The sequence below is a fragment of the Nematolebias whitei genome, chromosome 1 (genome assembly GCF_014905685.2).
Source record: "Nematolebias whitei isolate Nwh7 chromosome 1, NemWhi1, whole genome shotgun sequence".
NCBI lineage: Eukaryota > Metazoa > Chordata > Actinopteri > Cyprinodontiformes > Rivulidae > Nematolebias > Nematolebias whitei.
In genome coordinates, this window is record NC_056498.1 from 62,244,832 (window position 1) to 62,256,473 (window position 11,642).

The following is an 11,642-nucleotide window of genomic DNA, read 5'->3' on the forward strand; positions in this document are numbered from 1 at the left end:
TATATATATATATATATATATATATATATATATATATATATATATACCAGAGACCCGGTGACCCAAAAAGGAAGATGTAGGCAAAAAGATAATGGATGGATAGACGGATGGATGGTTGGATGGATGGATGGATGGATGAAGAAGACGACTTTAGTGGTTTTAGTGTGCAGGAGGAAGATGAAGATAGTGATCAATGACTTTTCCTGGTAGGCTACTGTAATGTTTTTATTTTTTTACCAGCCGTGTTACAGGCACAGTTCAGGAATAAACATTTGCTGTATATTTGTGTATGTCCTTAATAAATTTTTTAAAAAAACTTTCTGTGAAAATATCTCATGTTACAACGTGGACACCTGCGATTTATACACAAGTGCGGCCTATAAATGTACAAAACGTTTCTTTCTTTTTAAAGTTAGTGGGTGCGGTTTATATTCAGGTGCCCTCAACAGTCCAGACATTATGGTATTTCCAATCCCCCCTTTTTGCGCCGCGATGGGGGACAAAACAAACGTGACTGCAACCCAGTAACTTTTACAAAGACTGAGCTCAAACTTGATGTAACTGTAGCTGAGAGTCATCCTCACATATTCCAAGTACTAACAGATCCCGTGAGATCTTTGTTTAAAACGTTGGCATTCAAGACAGCAGTTTTCAATAAATGCTAGTTAAAACTGCTGATATTCTGTAACAGCTTACACTAAAATTGCTGTAAAAAGACTATTAAATGTTCTAATTTGAATTTTTCAGGAAACATATATCTAGTTAAATCACAACATGCACCTAATTCATTTTCACTAAAATAGACACCAGCAGTTTTTATTGAAGAAATGAAGTCAAAGACGTAGAACGCATACTACTGATTACTATTATTATTATTTTTAAAGTCAGTTTTATCTTTCCAAGGACAGTACTAACTGTCAGTGATAAATCTTGTACATAATTTTTAATTTAGTATATCCCATGAATGGTGGACATTGAAACGCTGATGTCAAATAGCTGACAAGCAATAAGGTAAATTACAAGTATTTAAATATTTAGTTTTTTGCCATTTCAGTCCCGTCTTTTCTTCTACTGCATTTGAAACCGTCAAGGCTGCAACAACAGAACAACATGAGTGGGATCCAGTTTGCTCGCCGTGGCCTGGTGAGGTTCTTGCAAGAGGTTTTGGAGAGTTTGTGCATATGTGTGGCCTCGTTGTGTAGTTAGAGTTGTGGGACTGCAGCCAACATGGATGCTTCCAGATGGGCCCTCTGTTTGTGTGACACTTTCCACACCGAGATCATTTTACTGAACTGATTACCATAGTCAAGTGTTGCGAATAAAAAGCTAAAAAAAAGCTATTTGTTTTGGATTTTCCTCTGTTTTCAGATTTAATGTGGTGTCTTTTGGTCGGTTCTAACTGTAAATTAGTCATTAAATTATTTATTTTTACTCTTTCTGGAGGCAGCATTTTCTCTCAAACTAAAACAACATGAATTGGTCCGCTTCTTTTCACTTTTCCACGAGTATGAAACTACAAACCTTTTAGTTTGGATTGTAAAAACTGCTGCTTGCTGGCTCCGGTGCACAGACAGTAAAACAAGAAAAATGTTTCACCCACTCTGGCTGAGAACAATTCTGCTGGATTTCTATTACCATCCTCCTCCTCCTCTTTATTTAACAAAGCTGCTCTTCAGCTCACAGTGGGATTAGCGTCAGCGATGAAACCATTATAGCTGTACTGGGAGCGCGGGACGAGTCAGTGGGCTGAAATATTATTAAAACATTACAAGGGAGGAGGAGGAGGCCTAGAAGGAGGACAGAGCTGATTATTCTGCGCTAAACAGCTCGAGGATCGCTGTGACAGCTCGACATGTTAGAGTGAAGTTCGTGCAGATACAGCACGAAAGGCGGGCGATCGTGTTTCTGTGTGTATGGGAGTTTGTGCTTGTATTCATTTGTCTGTCTGTTAGCAAAATATCTCAAGAACCACGGAGTAGATTTTAATGAAACTTTCAGAAAACACTTGTTGGATGCACTTCTACAAGAGATTCACTTTTAAGATGGCTTCCACAGCTAATCAAATTTAGCGAGAAGAAAAATTGCTGAATCTCAGATCATTTTATAGATACTGAGCTAACATTTAGTGTGGTAGTAGCTGAGACTCACCCCCAACACATACTCAGAGTAATAGAAGATTGTCCAAAATCTTTGTTTAAAACTCTAGCATGCAAGGTGGCAGGTGACATACATACCTTCAAAAAATGCTAGTTTTATTTAAAAATACTTTATTTTGAATGCTACTTTTAGATATAAACAAATAATTTGTAGAAGAATCAACTTTATGAACAAGCAGCAGTGAATAATAAAATCAGCTTTCTTTTAATCTTTTAAACCTAACTTTAGTTCCTGCTCTCTTGTTAATAAACACACATCAACAGAAAACTGCAGCGTTTTCCGCCTTCATAAAAGAGTTCGCTCTTCTCGACGCTCAGTTAATCCGGCATGTCTGATTAGCAACATGTAGCTGCTTCTGCTCTTTAAACACCGCCTCAACATCTTTGGCTTCACGGTAAATAAATAATGCAGCAACGTAATCATTTAAGTTTGTACTCGTCTCATTTTCATTATGTTCTGAGACGGTAAACATCCATATCGGAAGACTAGTTACAATGACAACAAAAATAAGTGATTTTTGTCTCGTTTTACTTTGCTGTGTAATTATATATATATATATATATATATATATATATATAGGGTAATTTAGGTGCATGATGATGAGCTGGGTTAATGTTCCTAGTAAAAGAGAATGTAGGGATATTTCATTTTAAAAGCAGACTAAAGATATATAACGGTACATACATTTAATATATATGTATATACACACACTATATCCAGTAATCCCTTGCTACTTCGCGTGATCAGCTGTTCTCCCGCAGAGCGGAGAAGTGGGCGTGGCCAAAAATGCTTGCAGATGGCTGAGAGTAGAGTTGCGCTCGGGTCCAAATAATTCGAACCCACCCGACCCCAACCCGCAGCCATCATCTCTGAACCCCACCCGATCCGACAAACTAACAGTAATTACAGTTTCAAACACGAACCCCGCCCCCACCCCCCGACATTTTTAATTAAGCTGTGGCTGCTTACACCACCGACTATTATTAATGGTTGGCGGACGCGAGCGGCTGAGGGGGCAGGATTGGAGCTGAGGAGCCATCAAAGCGCATTAAATGCTTCCCCTGTTTCTGCCTGTATTGAACCCTGCTCTGACATGTCGAATATTTTGGATTTCACCTGTTTGGGTCGTCGGCCGCTCGTGTCCGCTGAGTGCGGTGGCTGAATGAATGCCCATTTGGGCGATGGATCGCTGGCAGTAGTCCATCTGAAGCTTAATTGAACTTTTAACCTCTTTCAACCGGCCGGTCAGCGCACGGTCAAATGGTCGCATGCAGCAAGTGCAGTATGGCAAGCCATGCTTGCATATAGTGGATCGTCGGCTGCGCATGTACTTGACGCAATAAAAAGCCTAACACCGACCTGGCCCACACATTAAGCACATTATTATGGCGTGGCTTGGTCTGAATCCGGGTCGAGCGGGGCCGGGCTCTGAGTTTGGGTTAAAGATGACAGCTCTAGCTAGGCACAGAGCTGAAATCATGACATTCTGTGCTCTTTTAGATCATCTAGAAACATTGTTTAGAATATTGCAAGAGTATGGGAAGAGTTTAAAACACCTTTATATATATATATATAGATAGATAGATAGATAGATAGATAGATAGATAGATAGATAGATATACTAAAATAAACTGTTACTTACTACTTGTTCTACTATCCCAATTTTACAGTTTTTCACTTATTGCAGGGCTTCAGGGTACAGATCCACTGTGATAAACGAGGGACTACTGTATGTCTGCATGAACTGCAGTATATCCCACACTAATATTCCGAATGCCATGCATTTTTACCCTATGCATGCCAAAGTTATAATTTGCCAATCAGACAGGCTGTCACTGCTCTTGAGGCCCACTCCTGGTTTAAATCAGCAGTTCTCAAACTTTTCTGCTTTTGACCCACAAAATCAAAGCTGCTAAGACGTGTGACCCTGACTATTTAGCTGAACTGTACAAACCTTATTATATATAAAAGCCCTTATGCATTCATGCCCAATATTTGTATTTATTTGTAAGAGTTAAATGCATAGTCCAGTAGTTTTTGAATTTATTTCAGTTTCGTGAGGTGTAAAAAAAGGGTCTTGTTTGGATAGCCGTTTGCCTAGGCTGGCCTATTTCTCTGTTCTCTATGAGTGACATCACAGCTGATAAGGTACAAACTACTGATAACTGACAGAACATCACGTCAAAAATGAATAGACTATCCCTTTAAGGCTAAATGTTCTATTGGGAATCATTTTCAAGGTTTCTTTGCTTCCCATAAACATTGATCACTTTTACTATTAAGACCTCACAGTTGGTGTTTCATGACCCAGCCGTAACAATATATGCTGCATTTCCTAAACGATCAAAATCTGTTCTGATACCTTTTCGTGGATTTCTTGCGTGGACTGGGCATCACAGAACGCCACGGTGGCCAAGTCTTTGAGGATGGGCATCTCCACGGTGCAGTCGCGCCCATCCAGCAGCGCCACCAGGGGGCGCGGGTGCATAGGCCCATTCATAATCTGGGGCCGAATACCTGCAGAGACAGAAGAAAGAGGCACTCAATTATTTATATGTGGCACACACAAAGTGAGCTGCAGAAAAGGCATTAACATGTAGAACCTGCATCTCAGCAGTTGAAGTGTGTCCACAGATTGTTTTTATGGGGGGGGGGGGGTGCTGTGAGGTGCACACACCTGATCGATACCCTCTGAACTTCAGTGGAGCATTTTCTACTTTAAGCCACTGTCATAATCTCCCTCACCTGACAACAGGGGTCGATATCCTGCATACACACACACACACACTGATGCCATGACCACCCTCTTGACTCACTGTTATCCACACTGTTACCAGGCAACAGGTCCTTTCACCCCATGAGGTCATCACCTCCATTATCCTATCACTGCGCAAGAGCCAGCAGGCCTTTAGTGTGTGCGCCCAAGAGCATGTGTGTGTGTGTGTGTGTGTGTGTGTGTGTGTGTGTGTGCGTTTGCTTATGTTATATTTGGGGTCGTGAACACGTTTACACACCAGTCATTTGGGGACACCTTGGCAAGTGGGGACCAAAACCACGGTCCCCAATTAGAGAACCTTATAATCGCATTCAGCACGCTCCAAAATGTATTTTAATCCAAAAATCTCAAACGTCCCAAAAAGTCACTAAAATAGGTTTTTTTGTGTATGTGTATGGTTTCGCCCCTCGCCTCCCCACAAAATCTGTGTATACCTCAATGTTGTCCCTAGTGGGAGTGTGTAGAACTGCATTAAACTTCATAGGTGGCCTATGTAATGCCTGATGATAAAGAATCATAAAATAGAAACTTAAACTATAAGTAGGACCACATAGTAGCCCATGTTTTGCCTGATGTAAAAAATTTAAACAAATGAATGGGCACATGGATTAAGCAAAAATGAAAACTGTTCTAAAAAACTGATAAAAAATATTGTCTTTTGAAAGTTATAATCTTAGTGTCAGCAAATTAGCAGCACTATATTTTCAAATACTATTTTAACATGTCAAAAGCATTGTATACTAAATACTCTAGTGATTTACATTAACTTTTTGGACTTGTTTGCTTACAGTTTATTAAAATATATTCCTATTTCCATATCTCCACCTATCATGGTCTGTATAGCAATGTGCATTTAAGTAATTATGCTACAAAAAGTAAATTAACTGAACTCCTTGAATTGATCAATATGCATTTGCTGCATGTCATTAACATTAGAATATCCAATTACTAATTTATTCCAAATACAAAATTTACAGGTGATTTATAGTTGCTTTAATTCTTTATGAGTACAATGAAAAATCAGCTGTTGTCTATGTATTAAATATCTAAAAGAAAATGTTTAAAACAATAACAAAACCATAAATGAATGACAAAAAATGACAAAAAAGACAACTTGACCTTGATAAAATTTTATATAGTACCACAAAAAAGCCAATTAAATTAAATTACATTCAAACAAAAAAGATATATGTCCAGTGGAATATTGTGTATGGTCTAAATTAAAGGAATGTCATGGGATAGTTTCTTATCTTGCTTATTCATCTAGTCCCTTTTCTCACAAAATTGTGCCTTAATTACCAAGGTAACCTCATTATTAGGTTTACCATTTGAGAACCTGGACTACAACACAGTAAAAGAAACTAACAAGAAATACAAATAAAAAATATGACAGTGGTGATGCACAGTACATTATCACTTATGTCCCACTACATTTTGATAAATTTAAGCTGTCAAATTTATTTCATGAGAAAAATAGCAGAACAGAGTTAGACAATTGAATGAATATATTGACCATTGGCATTTGGACTTCATCATAGTATATATTTTTAAAGTTAATTATTTCTTTTATTTAGCTAGTAAATTTATTCACAAGGGTTTTAATCTATAAATAATTGCACAAGTCCAAATCCAACACTGATTGTGTACAGACCATCTGTTATATTCATAGCATCAATGCCTCTGACTTACTCTCCAGCCCACAGTCAGTCAGTCTAACAATAGCTGACCTACTTCAGGACACCACTGACAATTTATTTTATCCATCCATTATCTTTTACTCGCGTCTTCCATTATGGGTCGTGGGGTTGCTGGTGCCTATAAACAGCAATCTCTGTGCAAGAGGCGGGATACACCCTGGACAGGTCACAAGCCCATCATAGGGCCACATAGAGACAAACAAGACAAACAACCATTCACTCACTCACTAACAGGGATAATAATTGTTACCAATTAGCATAACATACGTGTTTTTAGTCTGTGGGAAGAAACCGGAGTACCCAGATAAAACCCACACATGCATGGAGTGAACATGCAAACTCCACCCAGAAAGGCCCCTGGATGAGGATTTAAACTAGGGTAACCTGCTCACTGAGAGGTAGCAGCCTTACCAGTTGTGCCATTGTATTGCTACCAATGCTAATTTATTTCTTAGCAAACATCCAAATAATTTATTTGTTCAAATGATCAACAACTGTGGTAAAAAAAAATTGTTTGGACAGACAAAATCAAGGAGATTGCTGAATGTGGATTACTGGGATCCCACTCTGGAGCCAGGCCTGGGAGAGGGGGTCATCAGCAAGTGTCTGGTGAATGGGACTCTGCCTATGGGGCTCAATTAGTTTCAGTTCAAATGAACAACATGGGTTTCAGGAAATCATCATATCATTTGCTTCTAGAACAGGTAAAAGTTTGGTGCACGTCAGTCCTAAATGTTCAGCTTAAGCCAAATAAATCTTTGTACCTTTTAAAAATTATCACTTGAACCACTGAACAAATCTTTGTGAAACATACAAGAAATCATCAGCCTTTTTTCTTGTTGGAATTTTGATTACAATTTGGTGTGTATGCAATACATTTTAGGCAGCTAAAAAAATAAAAATTGACCTTCAAATAAAAAAAAACTAACAACGTCCCGCTACAATAAGGTAAATGCTTGAAATTTACAAGGTCTTTTAAGCTCCTATAGATGAAGTTGCTTGGTGAATTTCAGCTTCCTAGTTGCATGACAGCCCATGTGGTAGGTCTTCACTTGATACAATGTATTCAAAATATAATCAAATATAAATTATATTGTTATTTTTTTGGTGTGTCTGGGTGTTTCATGTTAATTAATATGACTGTTTATACAGTGGATTTTGTAATAAATAATAATAATAATAACTTTTATTTATAATGCACTTCACATTCACAGTGAATCTCAAAGTGTCACAAAAAGTGAACATCAGATAGCAGCAGGATAAAAGCAACCATAAAAGCAACCGAGAGCAAAACAACCAGGAGGATAACGCCTCAGAATGAACACATAAAAAAAAAACTTAAAATGCACAAAATGCTGATGAAATAATCAAAAAGGAACTATGGGTGAATTTAAAAAAAGTACAGTAAAATGAATTAAAAAACTGGGTAAAAAGAAAGGTTTTAAGACCCTTTTTAAAACATGTCACGGTCTGTGGAGCCCTCAGATATGAAGGCAGGGCGTTCAACAGCCGAGGGGCAGCGCAGGAGAAAGCCTGGTCTCCTGTTGTGCAGGATCGAGACCTGGGAGTGAGAAGAAGATGAGTGTTGGAAGAGCAGAGTGTGTGAAGGACAATGAGGGGTGAGAAGTTCTTTTAAATAAGATGGTGCATTACCGTATAAGCATTGGAAGGTGAGCAGATAAATTTTGTAAGTGATCCTGGCAGAAACAGGAATAACACAAACATTCACACAAAAATATTCAGATGGCCCTTTAAGCCCTTAGCAAGCACCTAGAACCTTCACATTCACTGGGATTCCATCATTTCCACCAAACTATGTCACATTAAATGTTAATGTGTCTGGGTGTTCCATGTCCAAAGTTATTTCTTGTCATACCCTGGTTTTTGTAATAATACAAGACCCAGGGTGCTACCTAATGACTTTTGACCCTAAGGACACCAAAAAAACGAATAAAATGCTTGTGGCTATTCAAAGCACACTCAAAAGCCAGTTGGATGTGCAATATTGTGAAAAAATAAGCACAGGACACATCTCGAGGCACTATTTGGCTCCATGAGGGTCCTACTCCTATCCAACAAAGGGAAATTTGTGTCACTCCGGACAGGAAATCACACTCTGCAGCTGCCACCCAGAGTCCAAGGACTCTCTGCGTACAATGTTGAAAAGGACCAATTGTAACTCCAACATTTTCACATGCTTTTCCATCACATTTCACACTGGATATGTGTTAGATGTGCTTCCAACATACCCCAGTTCAAATTTTGTAGCTTTAGCTACTTCCTATCACCAGCAACAAAGTACCACAGCACATTTGAAGGCTCCTTTGATCCCCCTTATAATGCACCAGTCTGTACCAAGCTCACAGGGTATAAGTGCGACCTGACTCCAAGAATGCAATTCTAAAGTTTAATTTTTCTGCCTAGTTCACTTCAATACAATTCATTTTATTCATATACAATAGTCCCTTGTATATTGTGGAGGTTCCATTCCCAGATCCCCACACACTCTCACACACACACAATAAGTGAAAAAAACACAAAGTAGAGATAGTAGAACAAGTAGTAGTCGTTGTAGTAAGTAGTAGTTTATTTTAGTATTTATATATCTACATTAAGGCTTTATAAACACTTCCCACATTATTGCAATATGCTATGTTCCAGTAACTGTTTGATCGACTTTGGCAACTCAAATCTCTGCCCCTAAAAGTAATTTTTATTTTGATTATTAATTAAAAATACGAGAGAAAATGTTATCCAGTCTGTGAAGTGGATGTTCCAGCCACAGCACACCGGGCTCGCTCACACGCTCCTGCCCAGGCTGGTGCTGGGTGAAGCCGACACTCCACCCATTTCACTCAGCTCCAGGCTGGGAGGAGAGCAGGAGAGGAGGCAGGGGGTGTGAGGACGGAGTGACAGGATGGTCACATTTATACACAGATACACAGAGGTGCTACGTAGAATCCTTCTCTATTCTTCCTCTCATTGTCCCTCCTCAGCAGTGTTGTGCACTGAAAAACACCCTTTGTAGCATGTCCCACAAGGATTTAAGTGTCTTCAACCAACACATTCTGCGTCACGCCCTGCAGACAGTGCACGTTATGTGCAGCATCTCCAGACAGCTCTATACAACACCTGCACAACTACTGGTGTCTGAACTCCTGCATATATTTCAGACATAAAAAAAATTTAAAAGCTTACTGTAAAATAAATAAAAAATACAACACGAGAAATGTTTGATATGTTATTCACATTACATCACGTTTTAAAACAACGGCACTTATTTGTCAAAATAAAAACAGTGATCAAAATGTCAAAGACAGTCCAATTTACTTTGATAAAATAAATGGATGGATAGATGGACTGTCCAACAACCAAGAATAGAAGCCTTCAGGTGCTTCAAAAGGTGCCACTTTGAGAATGGAGCAGGAGCAACAACCAGGACTGGATTTAGCAGAGAAGAGTTCAGCTCAGAACCATGATGTGAGGGGAGGGGGTTAGGACATCTGACAGAATCAGAGTTGCTCTATTCACACACAACCTACTGTTGCTCTCCAAAACAGTAATTTAACCTAGTGTTTACAACTGTAGGCAAATATTGATGTTTAACAACCTGTTGAAATACACCAGATTCCAGGAAATGGTATCTCTGTTATTCAAAATTTTCTGTGGGAGAACCCACAGATCCCCACCCCCCAAATGAGCCCCACACACACTGCGGCCCACCCGCTGTTCTGGCATCAATCAATTTACAAATTAAGCCCTGAGTTTAAGCCTATAGTGGCATAAGAAACCAACCCTAACTATACGATTTATCAAAAAGGAAAGTGTTAAACCTAGTAGTCTTAAACCTAGCATTTACAATCCTTTAATTTTTTGAAAATCAACAGTGAGTCTTATCACCTTAGATATGAAAACAGACCGGTTTATTCATATTGCGCCTTGTAATTCAGTGTGCTTTGTAGTCTGAAAAACGCAGTAAGAGCTACAAAATTCAAAGTGGTATAACTTCCTTCTAGAATAACTCAACTGCTTCAAATCTACATAGTATATTAAGCTTGAATACATGAAGGGGCCTACACAGTTTCATGTCTGTGCATTCACTACAGCATGCATGGGTGACACTTAAATGTCCCATGTTAAGGCTAAGGAAACCCATGATTAGAACACTCTACGGCATTTTAAGGGTTGTAGAAAACATGCACTGAGATGAGAGAAGGCTTGTTGGATTTCTATTAACCAGGTATTTACAATGGTACAAGATCATCTTTGTAGGACATTGTTACGGGAAGCTGTGACCCAAAATGTTCTCGTATGCAAGAAACATCCTTCTTCCCTAAGTGCTTACAGAAAAATAAAGCAAGCTTCACATTCAAAGCTTTAACTTCCTTAAGGAATAAGCCAATATCCTAAAATGTACAGGATACATTAAACATAAACATATGAAGGAGCCTGGAGAGTTTCAGGCCTGCACATGCACGACATCATGCACAGAGGCCATGTCTATTTGCACTGTTGTGTGTGAGGCCTCCATTCACACACTCTGGGCTGCTCTACGACTTCTAGGAAGCTCGCAGAGATGAGAGCGGGCTTGATAGATTTCTATTAACCAGATCTTTACAATGGTACAGGCTCATCTTCCTCAGTTACTCCTATAGGAAGCACAAAAGCCAAAATCACATGACAGGCCTTGAACTTTAGGGCCTTACAGCTTGCCCTAGGACAATGCAATCTGTTTCAAATTTCTAGGGTGTCATCAGCTGAGAGCTGCTCTCTAACCCAGAAAATTTTGTGTCTCTAGCTCCTATTTTCTAGGAATTATGGACCATCCATCACTTGTATTAATTAAAAAGTGTCAGGGTTTGGTGGACAGGAACAAACCCAGTAGTGCAGACAGGACTCAACTCGGCAGATTAAAAAACTAAATACTTTAATGACGAATAAAAAAGTAACAAAACAATAAGCTGATGTGGCAGCAACACTTACATAAACTAGAAGACTCAGGAGGGAAACTC

The 11,642-nt window shown here is 39.0% G+C and overlaps 1 protein-coding gene across 1 annotated transcript in view; it reads right to left on the reverse strand.

Annotated features, from left to right (window-relative positions):
- ctbp2a (C-terminal binding protein 2a) overlaps positions 1–11,642 on the reverse strand; it is a gene marked incomplete in the record, with an annotated part of 51,026 nt that overhangs the window by 18,468 nt on the left and 20,916 nt on the right. Inside the window, 1 exon segment of the mRNA XM_037679816.1 lies at positions 4,520–4,674. Coding sequence (XP_037535744.1) covers positions 4,520–4,674 — 155 coding nt within the window.